Source organism: Sardina pilchardus, chromosome 21 (genome assembly GCF_963854185.1).
Source record: "Sardina pilchardus chromosome 21, fSarPil1.1, whole genome shotgun sequence".
NCBI classification, from domain to species: Eukaryota; Metazoa; Chordata; class Actinopteri; order Clupeiformes; family Clupeidae; genus Sardina; species Sardina pilchardus.
The window spans coordinates 19,574,672-19,592,171 of NC_085014.1; the positions used below are offsets into that span (position 1 = coordinate 19,574,672).

A 17,500-nucleotide genomic window follows, 5' to 3' on the forward strand; every position below is an offset into this window, starting at 1 on the left:
ACACACACACACACACACACACACACATGCAGTTGCCCTCTCCCTGGTGACTTGCCGACTGAATTGATCTGAAAAGCCACCTTAATTAAGCAGGATGGTATAAATTAGACGCTTTTACGCCGGCCAACTCCAGAGTGTTTACAAGATTAATTGAAGCATTTTTCATACCTGAGTGCCAGTCTGGGAGAGGAGCACCTGCCAGGACCCGCCAGATGGACGGCACGAGCTGATGTGGAGGAGGACAGAGGAGAGAGAGAGAGAGAGAGAGAGAGGTGTGGAGGGGTGAGAGAGTGAGCGAGAGAGAGATGAGATGAATGAGGGGAGAGAGAGAGAGAGAGTGTGGTGTGTGGAAGGGGGGAGAGAGAGGAAAGAGAGAGTGAGCGAAAGAGAGTTGAGATGAACGAGGGGAGAGAGAGAGAAAGAGAGTGTGGTGTGTGGAAGGGGGGAGAGAGAGGAGAGAGAGAGTGAGCGAGAGAGATGAGATGAATGAGGGGAGACAAAGAGGAGAGAGAGAGAGAGAGATGAATGAGGGGAGACAAAGAGAGGGATGGGTAGAGGCCAGATAGAGAAATGGAGGGAAATGATAACACGGTGTGACTGAAAGTCAGCATCTGAGCCCAAGCACTAACAGAAGCTTGAAGGTGTTGAATATTGAGGACATACTGTTCTCGGTTGGGAGAGGTGGGGATAGAGAAAAATAGAAAGAGGGGTAGAGAAAGGGAGAGAGGCGTGAGAGGATCGGCGATGCTCTTCAGCCAGGTGCTCCACAGGAGAGGAATCCACTGAGCTCAAACAAAACCCAGCGCTGAAACAAAAAGAAAAACCTGGTGAATTAGGCAGCATGGTATCAGACAAAGGCACCTGAACTGAGTCTGCACACACGCACACACACACACACACACACACACACACACACACACACACACACACACACACACACACACCCACACACACACACACACACACACACACACACACACACACACACACACACACACACACACACACACACACTCTCTCTCACTCTCTCTTTCTCACACCCACATGTAACCATTCCACTGGAAGCCATATGAGGCCCTAGCATGGAGCTCTTATCCATTAAAGCTTCAACCAAATAGAAATAAATAAAAAGAAAGAGAACACTTCTGTAGTTTTTTTGTATCTGTTTTCTGTTGCTTTGTCTTGGTCTCTCTCAAAACAATCAGAAAAAGTCTCTGTCAAATGGCAGAAGGCAGAGTGGGATGCCGATAACTGCCTGGGGTTTTGTCTGCTCTTGTTTACGAGTGTGCAAATCTCTATTTCTCTCTCTCTCTCTCTCTCTCTCTCTTTCATTCCATCTCTCTCACTCTCCTCTCTCATTCCCTCTCTCTGTCTCTTTCTCTCCCTCTCTCGCTCTCTCCAATACTCCGATCCCCGTCGACTCTCCAATCACGCAGAGGACTCCAAAAGGCAACAGGCCTTCATCTCTGGCCTCGGCGCGGCATTGTGATGGCGATGAGCTTTTATGCAGAGTGGAGAATCTGAGGAGAGAGGGGGACCGGGGGCCGGGGGCCGAGCGGAGACAAACGTGAGCGTTTTTTGGAAAAGAGGAAAGAGAGAGCGAGAGATGGAAAGAGACAGCGAGAGAGAGAGAGATGGAGAGAGAGAGAGAGAGAGAGAGAGAGAGAGATTCTCATCAGTCATGTGCCGTGTCTGCCCCGCCTGCCCTTATCTGGGGGAGAAGAAAAGACAGGAAGCCACACGCGGAAGGACAGGAGGTGGCGAGGCGGCGGCTGAAGGGCGCGCTTGCTTGTGAATGCGGCGGAGGGCCGAGGAGGAGCGGAGTCAACCGGGAGGATTTCGGAGGGTGATGCATGAGGGGGAACGCTCAGGTGTCAGGATCACCTGTCTGGAATGGCAAGAGGGGTTCTGATCTCCCGTGGCCACCCAGACACACACACACACTCATACACACACACACACATACACACACACTCTCTCTCTTTCTCTCTCACACACATACACAGAGCATGCGCCCATATGAATAGAGCTCAGAAAATCACCTCAGAGCCTGCCACCTCACACTCACTCCCAAACACACACACACTCACACACACATACAGAGACTACTGGTGCATAAACATGCACAGTGAATTCCCAATGGGATTGGAGAGGTGTCTTGTTTCTCACGAACCTGTCAGACAAGAGGCCGCCACGCCTGTACCTGCCACATAGTGTGTGGAATCTGTATCCATCTATTCACCTTCCATCCATCCATCCGTTCATCTGTTCATCCTTTTCATTAGGAGACAAATGCAGTGATGTCAATACATGCTGTTCTCATTCCTATCAGTCAACATCTACAGAGAAAACGGTCTTTTGCAGATGTTATCCACAAAGCCACAGAAAGGCACAATGAGGAAGTGTGTTTGTGTGGGGGGAATCTAAGCTCATCTTGCTTTATATGATGCATGGATCTCTCTGATTTTCTCAGCGGCTGAGTTTTATCTCTTTATTTGTGTTGCCTCGCACACTCCACCTCCAATATATTTGCGATGCGATGCATGCTTCCCCCCTTCACCTCTTCTCTGCATGCTGTTGAATTTCATAAGTCTCACTCTCCGTCTGAAGATTATTTGAGAAATATGAGACTTTTTTTTTATTATTATTATTAGTATTTTGTTTATGCCCCTGAAAAGGAAAGTTTTCACAACACGTAAAAAGGCTTGAAGTTTTTCCACCATATCACCATATATAGTCCTCCAGCATTGACTGTACAGCCAGACAGCGGAGTGGAGAGAGTGGACACTTTAAACAGAATCTTCCGGAGCGCTGATGAGTTGCAGCTGTAGGCGGACGTATAGAGGTCAGGCCCGGGTCTGTGGCACCAGACAGGGGCCCCCACTGATACCCCGGCCTCCCCCGATACCCACCCCCCCACCCCCCCACCCCCCCAGCCCTCTGGCTAAGCCAGGGCCCTGCTGCAGCTAATCACAGCGCTTACTCAAAACCTTTTCACGTGGGCTGGTCGGAGTCAACATGAGTCAGATGTCACCGTGGTGATTGATGGCTGTATCCCAGACCCCGCTCTGCATCTGGGTATTTTATTTTGTCTGCTGTCATACCAGTGTGCGTGTGCGTGTGCGTGTGCGTGTGCGTGTGCGTGTGCGTGTGCGTGTGCGTGTGCGTGTGCGTGTGCGTGTGCGTGTGTGTGTGTGTGTGTGTGTGTGTGTGTGTGTGTGTGTGTGTGTGTGTGTGTGTGTGTGTGTGTGTGTGTGTGTGTGTGTGTGTGTGTGTATATGTGCGCGTGAGTGCATTGCTGTGTGCATACATGTTTATGTGTATGTGTGCTTGTGTGTGTGCATTTGTGTGCATTGCTGTGTGCATACAGTACATGTTTATGGTTACGTCTGCTTGTGTGCGTGCATGCGTATGTTCATACATGTTTATGTTTACGTGTGTGTGCGTGCGTGCATGTGTTCATACATATTTATGTTTACGTGTGCGTGTGCTTGTGCGTGAGTGTGTTCATACATGTTTATGTTTACGTGTGCTTGTGCGTGCGTGCGTGTGTTCATACATGTTTATATTTACGTTTGCTTGTGCGCGTGCGTGCGTGTGTGTGTTCATACATGTTTATATTTACGTTTGCTTGTGCGCGTGCGTGCGTGTGTGTGTTCATACATGTTTATATTTACGTTTGCTTGTGCGCGTGCGTGCGTGTGTGTGTTCATACATGTTTATATTTACGTTTGCTTGTGCGCGTGCGTGCGTGTGTTCATACATGTTTATGTTTATGTGCGCTTGTGTGCGTGGTGAAAGCGGCTGTGCTGAGGGGCCAGCTGCGTGTGTTATTACCCATGGCCTTGATCTGACCACTCTGCTCTGAGTCATCAGTGGCAGACAGGCATCCTTATCTCATTAGTGCCACTTCCCCTGCCAAGGACTTCATGAAAGGCCGACAAACATCAGTGCGGCAAACAGACAAAGCATGCAGTAGTCTCCTGGCCTTGTCTTCGGTATCTCTATCTCTCTCTTTTTCTCTCTCTCCCTCTATCCTTCTCTTTCTCTCGCTCACTCCCTCTCGCTCCCTCTCCCTCTCCTCCTCCTCCTCCTCCCCTGACACACACACACACCCTTACACACATCCTTACACACACACTTACACACACTGTTTATATCTCTCCCTTTTTCTCTATCTGGCCACAAATCACATTTCTTTTTCTACTCTCTGTTTATTTGGAAGTATGAAGTCTTTTATCACACTTGCTACTTGCTTTATCTCACATTCTATGGCTGTAATATCTCTCCAGTGCTCGCTCTCTCTCTCTCTCTCTCTCTCTCTCTCTCTCTCCCTCTCTCTCTCTCTCTCTTCCTCTCTCTCTTTCATGCTGCGGTGCTGCTGTGGTTTCAGCTGTGATGTGTGCATGTGGGCGTTGGGGGTTGGGAACTTGTGCCCTCTCTGTGTCACGGACGAGGACTTGGGAGAGCAAGGGTTGGCTGGAGATCTAATCAGTTTGCGTGTGTGTGTGTGTGTGTATGTGTGTGTGTGGGTGCACGTATGTGTGTACAGTATGGACATATGTACTTTATTTGTGTATGGGTGTGTGTATGGCCATATGTAGTGTGTGTGCGTGTGTGTATTGCCATATTTAATGTGTGTGTGTGTGCGTGTGCGTGTGCGTGCCTGTAGCAGTGTCCGCTACAGAGTTTCTGCGAAACAAACAGATAGCCTTACTGCCGCCATGATCACACCGTGATCCCAGAGATTATAGAGGACAGCCTCGAGAGACTCTCCCGGGCACCCCCTGCCTCGGCCGCTTTTTGAAGGCGACAGCGGCGCCGTCGAGAGGGGGCAGAGGGGTCGTGGAGGTGACATCCCTCTTCATCACCTCCTCTTCCTCCTCCTCCATCTCTGTTCTTCCCTTAGCTAAACAAAGACGGAGCAAAACAAGTGTAAACATAGGGAGCAGATGAATATTTCATGAGAAGTCCTTCTCGTCGCTCTCTTTCACTTGCTTACACCCTCCCCTTTCTATCTTCCTCCTTCCCTCCCTCCCACCCTCTCTCCCTCCTTCTCGTTCTCTCTCCCTCTCCCTCTCTCTCTCATTCTCACTCACACTCCCACTTTCTCTGAGCTCTAGCTGAATTATAAATAGTCTCCTGCTCTGATTTGAAGGAAGCAGTGCCACTGATACATTAGGCTTAACATCAACTTACATTTTTATTTATTTTTCTATATATTTTTTGGTGCAATATCCTCACCATTGTTATTGTATCCATAATTCATTAGATACCTCCTGTCTGTTATTTCTTTATCTTCTGGTGAGACAGCCCTAGTTCTTTTTTGTGTCGCAGGGAAAAGAACACTTGGAAATTGATTGTTTACTCCGAGCATTCTGACAGCCTTCTTCACTCTGGCACCACTGCCTGCAGTCAATTTAGATAATGGCATTCTATTAGGTTTGTGTGAGGGTTAATATCTAATAGGCCTCATTTTTGTGTGAGAGCGTGTGTTATCCTGTCTTTGTGTTCTGTCTGCCCGACCAGAAATACTCACTGGTGGAAATGAATCTGCCGAATTAGGGAATGGAAAGAGAGAGGGAAAAAATAATTCAGCGTTGCGGACAGTGTGTTCTGAGCCGGCCGCTCAGACGCCCAGCCACTGCTGAGTTTACTCCCTCTATAAAGCTGAAATTCAGGGAGATTCCCTGACAAGCACATACCGCAGAGCCAGACCTCATTGTCCTTCTGTCTGTGAGTTTCCAGACAGCCGCTGGACTCAATTGTAGCCTTCTGCTGATTCACTGTTATCCAACTTTGAAGATTGGAGTGTTTTGTTCTATGACAAGTTTAACACCTCTTTCTCTCTTGTTTTTCTCTCTTCCAATCTCTCTCTCCTCCTCCTCTCTCTATCTATCCATCTATCTATCTATCTATCTATCTATCTATCTATCCATCCTTCAGGACTGAATGCACTGCCCTTTGACCCCGCAAGCAACAACGAGCCCTTGCAGTTCACCAGCTCCAACGGGCCGCTGGTGTCCGACATCCCACTGGAGAACGGCGCCGAGAACAGCAAGAAGAGAAAGAGACCCAACCTGCCCCCAGGTACCCCAGACACCCCACACTGCCCCCCCCCCCCACCTCCCAAACCTCCCCCTCCCTCGAGCACCTCCATCCGCTCTCTAATTCTTTGCTCTCACACATGAACACAGAGCACAAAGCAATTCACCGTTCCGACCCAGTGGGATTGAAACAAATGCATTCTAAAGCAGCTGTTATTCTCTCCTGCTATATTTGCTTGCCTTCATCTCGTAAGAGTTTATACCTTCTCTGTTTGCTTAATTTTGAAGGAATTATTTTTCTTTTGGGGGGGGGGGGGAGGTGTTTTTACACAGCAGCAGATCCTCGGGGGAGTTGATCTCGAGGTCATTGCGGAGCTAAGGCAGAGGGAGGCTGTTTGCCCATGATTACAGCTATCAGAGCCAGCCGGGGTTTTTACGCCTCTACCACAACATGTCAATCAAACACCCAATAAGCCCACGTCTCCCTCTCTCATTGGCAACCTGTGAGGGAATGAGAAAGAGAGACAGAGAGAGGGGGAGAGAGAGAGAGAGGAAAGGAAGAGAAAAAAGGGTGACAGACAGAAGCAGAAGACGGGGCTGGGAGATCATTTTTCTGGAGCATCTGTCTGTCTTCTCCATCACTTTTGTCATGTGCCTTTTTTTTTTCCAAGATGCGGGCGTCCCAGTTTTAATCAGATGGAATAATAATTAAAGCACAGGTCTGTAATTAAGCGCGTTAGGATGAGTCACGCAAAGAGGATTCTCTGGAAGAAGAGGTGCTGCCTTATGTCGTGCGCCTTCTCCAAGACGTTAATTGGCGGGGATTAATTGTCAGCATTAATGAAGCACTGCCAGGTTTTTTTCCCCCCAATGCCTGTCACTATGCAAGGAGTTTAAAAGGTGCTATAGTCCTTGATATTTGCACACTCTTGGTGAGGGCTTTGAACACCCATATGCAAAGGAAAACACAAAGGGTTTTCATATGCTGGATTGTAGACATTTATCATCTGTGCAAGCCGTCTCCATTATAACAAGTTCGGAGATGGTGCTAACAGTTATCTTGTTGTTGTTTGTTTGTTTGGATGGCTGATAAGATAATGAGCTAAGTAAAAAGGTTACGAAGGCGTTCATCACTCCACTTACACAAAACTCTAGCGTCACTTCCCATGCTAATTGTGTCACATATTAACCTCCACTTAAAAAGCACCAGCACACACTTGAACAGATGGTTATGAGAATAGTAAGTAGTAGGCAAAGAGTAAGGCATGGGTGAATGGGGCACCTCAGAGCGGTAGATCAAACAGAGTGGCGACACTCTCTCTTTCTATGGCTCTAGGGGCACCTGCTTACGCAGCGTTCCACCAGTAAAAAGCCCACTTTTAACTATTTTAATTTTATTTTCTACATAGTTGTCTCACATGTTCAGCTCACTTATTCAGTGGGTCCATTGGAATTGGGGTAGAATACTTGCAGTGTAAGGCATAAAGGACTTTTAAGAACTGCTGAGATGTCTCCCAACCTGCATCCTCGATTCTGACGGCTATTCATAAATCCATGCTGCAGCTAATGAGATATAGCACTGCTCATGGGTTTATATAGCAATGAAATGTTAATTATATTCCAAAAAGGCCTTTAATGTGCAAGATCTTTAGCTAACTAGACAAAAGTGACAACAAAAAAAATATTTTTTTATTATTATTATTTATTTATTTTTTCAGCAAATGACTAAATGTTTTTTTTTCACTGTCCCCTACTCAAGCTTCCCTGCTGTGTTTTCCTACTTATAAGTCTGGCTTATTGCACCTTAAAGCTTCTTAAATCACAAGCGTGTTGTTTTCTCCGGCTTGTGTTGTAATTATGTTTGTGTTCCTGTGACTCATGGGCCTCTGCCATTACGGCTTTGAAAAGCCCCATTAGAGCCGAAATGGAGTGCAGATGCAGTCTCCTCTGAAACTCGTCATTTATGCTCAATATATGCAAATAAGCATAACTGAAACAGAGGGTTGATATTACGTGATTGGTGACCACAAGATGCTGCGTGCTCACTTGAAAGAAAAGCCTGTGAAGGCTACACACACACACACACACACATACACACACACACACACACACACACACACACACACACACACACACACATACAGACATACACACACACATACAGACATACACACACACACACACACACACACACACACACACACACACACACAGACACACACACAACGCACATCAAAGACTGCAGTGGAAATCTAATCTAACCCACCCTCAGAGAGACTACTTGCATAAACAGAAAAGGTCTGCCACTCAATAGGGCTGGTGCTCATCATTTTATCGCGTTAGCCTCACTACACTCACTTAAAAGCATGCGTTTGCTTTGTGACTTTTTGACATCTGCCATTTCCACAAATGCATACTGCCGGGCTCTCGCCGCGGTGCTCTTTCTATATGGCTAAATTGAGACTCCCGAGATGTGTTGAATGAAAGATTCACGACATCGAGGATGCGTTAGTTGACATGTCTTTAAATTGTCATATTTTGTTCAGGATAACGTCAAGACGGCTTATCGTTCATTGCACTCTCTAATGCTTCGAGGCCAATGCTGTTTTCGGTGGCTGACTCAGACTTGCTTGTGATTGGTCTTTCGGTCTCAGTAGATGCGTAAGGGGAAAAAAAGTCCCTAAATGGATACAATGCGTAGCATCTGCTGCATAATATACGCCGGCTCTTTATTGTCCCTTGGCAACAGGAGACAAAAGTGGAGTCTCTTCCTCCATGGTCCTCCCTCTCCTTCTCTCCATCTCCCTCTTGCTCTCTCCCTCTTCCTCTCTCCCTCTCTCCTTCTCTCCTTTGGTCTCCCTGTGGAGGGAGGGATAGCAACGTGTTGCGCGCGTCCTAATTGCCAGCCAGGCGATTTTAGCCTCTTTAGCGTGGCCACGCACAGATTCATCTCATTAGGCATGACGCTCCATTACACAGCCACTCCTCCCTTGCTGATGCACCTGATGGAGGCAGCTCCTTTGCCTGCCTGCCTGCCTGCCTGCCTGCCTGCGCTGGTTTGTGTGTTTGTTTGTCTTTTTTGTGTCAATGTCTGATTTTTCGAGATTTTACGAGGTGTAGATTTTAGATAGATAGATGATAGATAGATAGATACTTAATTGATCCCCAAGGGGAAATTTTTGTGTGTGTGTGTGTGTGTGTGTGTGTGCGCACGCGCACGTGGGTGCGGTTGTGTTTGTGAGTGGATATGGAAAGGAGATCATATCCCTTTGCGTAGAAGCACTTGGCAAGAATTCGGAATCTAGGCGCTAACCCTTTGACACCACCTCAACAACCCAGAGCTTGGCACTGCATCATAACCACACCCCTCCAACACACACACACACACACACACACACACACACTGACGATTAGGAGAGTAAATATCTCTAATTGCTGTGACACCTCGCTTAATGCGAGCCACCTTTATTTAACAGCGTGAAACACCGCCAAAGTGCACGAGGGAGAAATCTGCCCACTCGACACTTTGTGAAGCAGGCGCCCCGCCGCACGATGGCACTTTTTTATTGTGACCCACTTTGTGGCACAACGAAAGGAGATGCACGCAGCATTATGCCGCTGCCGCGGGCCCTCTGAAGCCGGCTCGCCCCTGAATATTTCAGCACATTAGTCTCTCTTGGTTGCAAACTCGACCAGGTTTGTTTATACACCCTCCACGTCCCTACCAATCCTTGTGCTTGTCAGAGATATCGCCAGCTCTGTAAATATGTATATAAATATATGTATTGGTGTGTCAGTGTGTGTGTTCATGAGATGGATTGTGTGTGTGTGTGTGTGTGTGTGTGTGTGTGTGTGTGTGTGTGTGTGTGTTCCTGTATGCATGCATGCATGCATGCATGCAGAGGCACAAGCTGTGCTAACAGGCACATTACATACTGCATGACTTCATCTCTATTTGCCCTGAAACAGCATATTTCAAAGACGACATTGACGGCAGGGGGTAGGAGAGATATAGGGAGCGTGGAGAGCGTACTTTTGTGTAATGATGGAAGGCATCACTCACACACACACACACACACACACACACATAAATGCATGCACAGACACACACATGCAGACAAACCCCTGCACAGACACCTGCTGTGCTGTTAAAAAGCATGATTGCAGCCAAGACAGAGAAGGGGTGCTTTTCGCTTTCATGCCTGTATGCTTATAGGCATACACACATGTGTTACCCTGAAATGTGGATCAAGGACAAAACGTTCAAGTTTTCAATTCACTGCAGAAGAAAGTGAACAAAGGCGTTGGGCAGACACTTTCACCATTATACAGATTTTAGTCATCGGAATCCGTTTGGATCACATAAAAGAAAAAAACCTTCAGCATTCAGTGTTAGGAATCTAAAAGCCTTTATCTCACACACTCGTCACATACATACACACACACACACACACACACACAGACACACACACACACCACACACTCACACTCACACAAACTCACGCACGCACGCACACACTCACACACACACACACACACAAATACGCATACAGGGAAGTGGGAGAATCAGTGAATAATAGTGTACCGACCAACCAACCATTGTGACGCTCTGCCATGGAAACCCCATTGTGATCGTGCCACTACTGCCCACCCTCCTGCCTACCCTCCTGGCGACCTCTCCAGTGACCCTCGGGGAGTGACGCTGGCTCGTGATGAAAAGAATGCTCGCGCGCGCTCTGGAAAAGAGGTCCGCGGCCGGAGAACCCGCACGGAGCCGCACCGTGGCCCGCGCTCCCACTCAGCTCCGCCTAGACAAAAGGAAGCGGAGCGCCGCCGTGGCAACCGCCTGCCGTGTGTGGGAGGCGCACTGAGCAGAGGTTGGCAAAGCTCATCTGCCTCAGTGCTTTTGTGTGATGGTGTGTGTGTGTGTGTGTGTGTGTGTGTGTGTGTGTGTGTGTCTGCGTGTCTGTGTTTATTGAGTGTTGTGTGTCATTGCGCTATATATTGTGCATTGTGGTTTTGTTTGTATGATGTGTTTTCCCCCCCCCTCCATTTGCATTCATCTTGAGGAATATGTGCATTGTTCCAGGGCCCAGACATAAAAAATAAAAAATAAAAAAATAAATAAATAAAAGCGTCAGGCTTCCCGCCTGTGTTGCTGCTGGCTGTTGGAGGTTGTCTGCCGAAGTGTGCGATGTCGAGCTTCGGGGCTAGATGAGCCCACAACGGGGGAGCGCAGACATGATGAACACAGAGACGGAGACGGAGAGGGAGAGGAAGGAGATGCAGGACCCGTGGGGCTCACATCTGTGCTCCGGTTGAATCCCACTGTAACCCGTTCCCGGCAGATGGCCAGTAGATGGGCTTTGTTTTCACAGAGAACCGCAAGCCTTATATGGAGTTATTTTTATATTTAAGTTCTCAATCAATAATGCCCTCCTCCGCACTTCGCCGTTACTCATTCGGTGTTTGCTGGCTTTTGGCTGTTTGTTCTCCACTTTTCTGTTCTCCGAGGGATGTGTCAAGGCTACATGCATGTGTTTCGTATATGCCATGTATACGCCCCCAGGTAAAAGAGGAGGCTGAGGAGCCGTCTACATGGCCTACTGTGAATGCGAGCACCGTTTGGTTTCGCCTGAAGTTACGTTTTCGTTTGGAAAATGCCCCTTATGAAGCCAGCCCTGGATCTCTTCTTGTCTCTCCTTTCTTCTCTTCTCCTCCCTTTTTCTTCTCTTCTCTTCTCTTCTCCTTTCTTATCTTTTCTTCTCTTCTATTCTCCTTTCTTCTCTTCTCTTCTCCTCTCTTCTGTTCTCCTTTCTTCTATTCTATTCTCTTCTCCTTTCTTCTCTTCTCTTCTCCTTTCTTCTGTTCTCTTCTCTAATCCTCTCTTCTCTTTGCTGCTGTCTTCTATCCTCTTCTCTTCTCTCCTCTCCTTGTGTCATCTCGTCAGGTCTTTCCTGTCCCCTCTCCCTCCTCCCCTCCTCCCCTCCTCCCCTCCTCTCCCTCTCCCTGGATGGCACGCTGTGTAGTTTGTCCGTGTGAGCTATGTCTGTCAGCGTGATCTCAAAGGCCTCGTGAGCCTCAGGAGGCCACTCACGTCTTTATCCTATTATTGTTCCGGAGAGGTGGGGAGCGCTATTTAGAATGAGCACAATGCCGGGGTGCGATGCCTGGAAAGGCGGTGTGACATGCCGGAGCTGTGTCTAAATAAAAGAGAGAAGTGTTCAGCTGCTGTCATTTCTCTCGCCATCTCTCCGCACCCCTTCCCTTCCTCTCCCTCCTCTCTCTCTCTCTCTCTCTCTCTCTCTCTCTCTCTCTCTCTCTCTCTCTCTCTTTATTTTCTCTCTCTCTCTCTCTCTCTATCTCTCTCTCACGCTGCTTTCTCTGTTTTCTTTCCTCCTTCAGCTTGATCTGTGTGTCTGTTTTCCTTTTTCTCTCTCTCTCTCAATCTCTCCCTTTCTTCTTTTTTTCTCTGTCTGACTAGTTCTCTCAGTGTTATCTTTATGTCTGTTTCTCTCTCTCTCTACTATTCGATCTCTTTCATTCTCTCTCTTTCGTTTTCTCTCCCCTTCCCTTTTCTCGTTCTCTCTTTCGATCTCTTTCATTCTCTCTCTCATTCCCTCTCTTTCATTTAGTCTCTCTCTCTCTCTCTCTCTCTCTCTGAGCGTGGCTGTGCGTGTGTCTTTGGTGTAATCCGGCCCGTGGGAGTTGCTGAGGTGTGCTGGCCTGACGGGTGTCATGGGCCCGCTTTAGCTCTGACGGCCCTGCGTTATGACTGACACGCCCTGATGGCTGTCAACACCAATAGTCGCCCACTAGCAGATGATGGCAGTGTTTCGGCTGAAGGAAGTCAATCACCACCACCACCACCAACACGTTAGTACACACGCACACAAGCACATGCGCAAGCACACAAACACACACACACAGGCACGCACACACACACACACACACACACACACACACACACACACACACACACACACACACACACACACACACACAAAGGCAAGGGCTGGACTCCACCTCTCTTCCCTTGAAGACACACATTATATTTTCAATTACATTTTATTCACTTAGCTGACAGTTTCATCCTAAGCAACATACATATGTCAATTATATTGCATGGGCCACTGTCCCCGGGCCCGAATCTCCACAGCAACTCGTTTAGTGCCTTGCTCAAGGGCACACTGGTGGAAGTCGGTATTGTATTGAACCTATAACTTTTCAGCTTACTGCATGCTACCCCAGCCCCTTAGCCACTATGCTACCACTACACACACACACACACACACACACACAGGCAAAGGTTGGACCCCACCCCTCTTCTCTTGAAAACACTCGATTGCGTTCCACTCAGCCCCTCCATTTCATTTCTCGTTCGGTCCTCATTCTATCACCCCCCCCCCCCTTCCTCCTCCTCCTCCTCCTCCTCCTCCTCCTCGCTGTGCTTGGAAACCAAGGATGTTTCTTTAGAACAGCCTCGCGTGCATTTGCATTCATTAGCGGTGTATCTAGGGAAGACTTGAGGAAGGTGTCACTGGGGGGGGGAGCGAGGAGGAAGCAAGTGTGTGTGTGTGTGTGTGTGTGCGTGCGTTTGTGCCTGCACATGCCTCTGTGTGTGTGTGTGTGTGTGTGTGTGTGGTGGCTAGGTGAGGGGGGGGGGGGGGGCTGTTGTTTGGCTCGCTGGCCTCATTAAAGCGTAAGATGTGTGGGTGGGGAGGGCGGAGACAGGCCTGATGAGCTCAGGTGACAGTGACGGTGATGTGACGGAGCGGGCGTCTGCCTGCCTGCCTGCCTTTGCGCTGGGGCGCCGCGGGTGTGTCACATGAAAGGGGGGAGAGGTGACAGAAGCTCATATGCACGGCGGCGCTCTGAAGAGGGAGGCCTTTAACTTCCTGTCGTCGCCGCCGCCACCCTCCGCCTAGTCCGTCTCACTCCCGGCTTCAAGGGACCACCGAGCCTTCAGTCGCTAATGCTTTAGTGTAGTGTGCGTGTTTGTGTGTGTGTGTGTGTGTGTGTGTGTGTGTGTGTGTGTGTGTGTGTGTGTGTGTGTGTGTGTGTGTGTGTGTGTGTGCGTGTGCGCGCACTGAACTGTGTAGCATTGGTGCTCAACTATGTTTGACTCTATTTTTATGTATGTATTTGCATGGACATTTTCCAGCATTGTAACATGTCATTTTTCACATCCATATTTCTGTAATTATGTTTGTGTCTGTGTGTGTGTGTGTGTGTGTGTGTGTGTGTGCGTGTGAGAGGCTGCGTGTGTGTGTCTGTGTGCTTACATGTTTGAGAGCTCGTGCAGCATGAGCATCAGGCTGAGTAGTGCCCTCTAGCCAGGTTAAATGAGCTTTTGTGCATTTGCATGTGTGTTCTCCCCCGAGCCCCGGCGTGTCTGTTCGTGCGAACGCTTCCCAGTGTGACTGCTCTTTTTGTTCAAAAGCACGGGTGTGCGTTCAGTGTTCGCACACACACACACACACACACACACACACACACACACACACACACACACACACACACACCAAAACCCCCCACAGTTAACCCACATGCTAAATGCCAAACACCACTCTCCTCATCTGCATACTCATGAAGAGCCCGAGTCCTTCAAGTGGGGAACTGATATACACGAGGGTCACTTTTCCCCTGGGGAGTGCTTTTCAGAGGCGCACCACCACTGGTCTCTCCACTGACCTCAGACAGAAGGCCCCTTTTGATTAGAGCAGTCGGCGGAGGCGAGCGGCGAGCGCGCCCAGATGAAAGGCAGCTGTAATGAAAAGTGGATGAGAATGCGAGAGGATGGCACCTCGGAGATCCTGAGTGGGGGAGAGCCGACGAGAGAAAATGGCCGAGCTTGTGAACCTGCGAGGGAGAGTGGGGGAAGCACTCCTGGGTATTCCCCTGGGGGCAGGGCAGTGCTGCGTAATGAGCGGGGAGGGGGGGGGGGTATTTTTTATCCGCTTCCCATTGTACTTCCTGCGTGATCTTATCAGCCATCTGACCACATGTTCATCATCATCTTGTATCCCTCTCTCCCTTGCTCTCGCACTCTCTCTCTCTCTCTCTCTCGTTCTCTGTCTTTCTCTCTGTCTGTCTCTATTTCTCACATAATCTTCCTCAAAGTCTCAATTGTCGCTACTGCTTTCAACTCGTCTTTCCTCAAGCTCCCTTGTCTCATCCCATTTATATCCACCCTATATTCTCTCTCTTTCTCTCTCTCTCTCTCTCTATCACTCCTGTCCCTTGAATCTCTCTCCGTCCATCTCTCCTCTCTCACCTCTGCTCTCCTCCCTCTCTCCTCATCCCTCTCTCCTCCCCCTCTCCCCACTGTATGCCCCTCATCCTGTGGTCTGTCCCACTGCTGCTGTGCTGTATGTTGCAGCTGGAGATCTGAGGAGTCTGGCCGAGCCTCTGGCCTGAGGGGTCGCTGTCTGGAAGTAGACCCCCCCCCCCCCCTCCCCCCGCCCTCCTCCCTGGTCCTCCTTCATCCCCCACACTCTCTATCCCCCACACTCTCTATCCTTCTTTACTCTCACGTTCTCTCTTGCAGTTCATAGTTGCTGTTCCCTCCCTCCCAGCCCCCATGAGGGAGTCTCCTCCTCATCCTCTCTATCCTTCTCTACTCTCCTCTACCATAACTCTAAACCCTCACCAGCTCTCTCTCTCTATCTCTCTCTCTCTCTCTCTCTCTCTCGCTCATATGCTAGTCTTCCCTCTCTCCCTGCCCCCACCCCATCAGAGAGCCTCCTCTATCTCCTCCCTTCTTTGCGGAGACATACTGTAGAGAGCCTCTCTAGAGCCTTGTTGCTGCAGTGTGTTCCTGGTAAGTGCCGTGATCAGAGGAGATGGTTGTAGACATTTTTTTTCTCTCTGGCGGACATGGATGCATCCACACGCAGACACACACACACACACACACACACACATATAACCGCCCCACCACACCACACCACACACCACGAGAGTTATAGCAATACTCTCTAATGTCATCCACACTCACAGAGATAGACTAGCACACAAACCCCCTACACACTCGAAAGCACAGAAAAAACTCAAGGGAGGACACACAGTTATCGCGTATGTGTGTGTGTGTGTGTGTGTGTGTGTGTGTGTATGAGAGATGTGTTTTCTATTGCCTCCCTCCCATCCATCAGACTACGCGGCGCGGCGTTATCAGGAAATGGGGATGAGGGTTGCGTTTTCCCGCGCCGGGCTCCTCTCATAGCCCCATCATTCCTGATGAGCTGCACTGGACTGAGCCGCTGGCCGCGCGCGCTGGAAGAGAGCCTCGCTAAACAAGAAAAACGGAACTCATTCCCACTTTTTGTAAACATCCCAGCTTTAATTTCATAAAAATTGATGGGCCTTTTGCGTGCGGCTGGCTCTTGGTTTTGTTTTCGGTCTGGTTTGATTTATGGTTCTGGTAGCAGTTTTTTTAACGGAGAGGGAAGGGGGGGATGGGGGTCGGAGAAGAGTGCTACTCTTGGAAGATGCCTGTGGTCGGCTGTGCCGAGGCCCCTCGAATTCTTTTTCTGCCTCCTGAAAACTCCGCTGACTGCGATGTCAGTCTGTCTGAGAGGAGGAGGGGGGGGGGGGGGGGGGGGGTCTGGCTCGATGGCTTTTTTCGCTTCTAACTTTACCCCGGGGTTGCAAGCCCATGACTTCTCCTGCCCAGCCCCAGCAGAGTCAATACGGAGCCAAAGTGCACGCCAACGCAGAAAAGATATAGCTCCATTACCGTGTGTGTTTTTTTTTTTTTTTAGACTCCCCTTATGTAATTTAAGTACACAGCGTCTCTCTCTGGCTGTGCTAGACATTTCAAGTCCTTTATTGGACCTTTGGGGCTTTTGCCACCCTGTAGTAGCTGAAGGCCTGTAGAAAGAGGCAATCACAAAGAGTAAAAACAGGGAGGGAGAGTGAAAGAGAGAGAGAGAAAGAGAGAGGGAGAGAGAGAGGGAGGGAGAGAGAGAGGGAGAGAGAGAGAGAGGGAGAGAGAGAGGGAGAGGGAGAGAGAGAGAATGATTGTGAGGAAAATGAGTTTATAAAACGGGCCCATTTAAACTGGAGGCAGGCGAGCCGAGCTTAACCCTCAGCCTCACAGGCAGCCAGCACGGTGGAGAGATTACGCCCGCCTCATAGGAAGTTATCAGCGTTATTAGCGCTGGTGTTATTGTCCCATTAAGCCTCCGAGCCCCGCACACATAAACACCAACGGAGGCACACCCGGGGGGAGAAGGGGGGAGAGAGAAGAAAGGAACAGAATGTATCTCTTATTTACACATGAGGGGAAATAGTCCACATGGGTGTTATGGAGCTGCAAGAGAATGGATTCTGGGCTGATGTTCTACATCACGTGCTTGAGTGGAATTCTCGCTCACTTTTCTCTGAGCACCCAAAAGCCGTGTGTCGTGTTTTGTTTTTTGTTCATGCCGGGAGGGAGAGAAGTACGGGAA

General features: G+C 49.1%; 1 protein-coding gene across 1 annotated transcript in view; it reads left to right on the forward strand.

The window, feature by feature from the left end:
* The window catches only part of enox2 (ecto-NOX disulfide-thiol exchanger 2), a 252,632-nt gene that overhangs the window by 115,037 nt on the left and 120,095 nt on the right, over positions 1–17,500 (forward strand). The window contains exon 4 of the mRNA XM_062524767.1: positions 5,947–6,090. Within this exon, the coding sequence (XP_062380751.1) occupies positions 5,947–6,090 (144 nt within the window). The remainder of the gene's footprint in view (positions 1–5,946; positions 6,091–17,500) is intronic.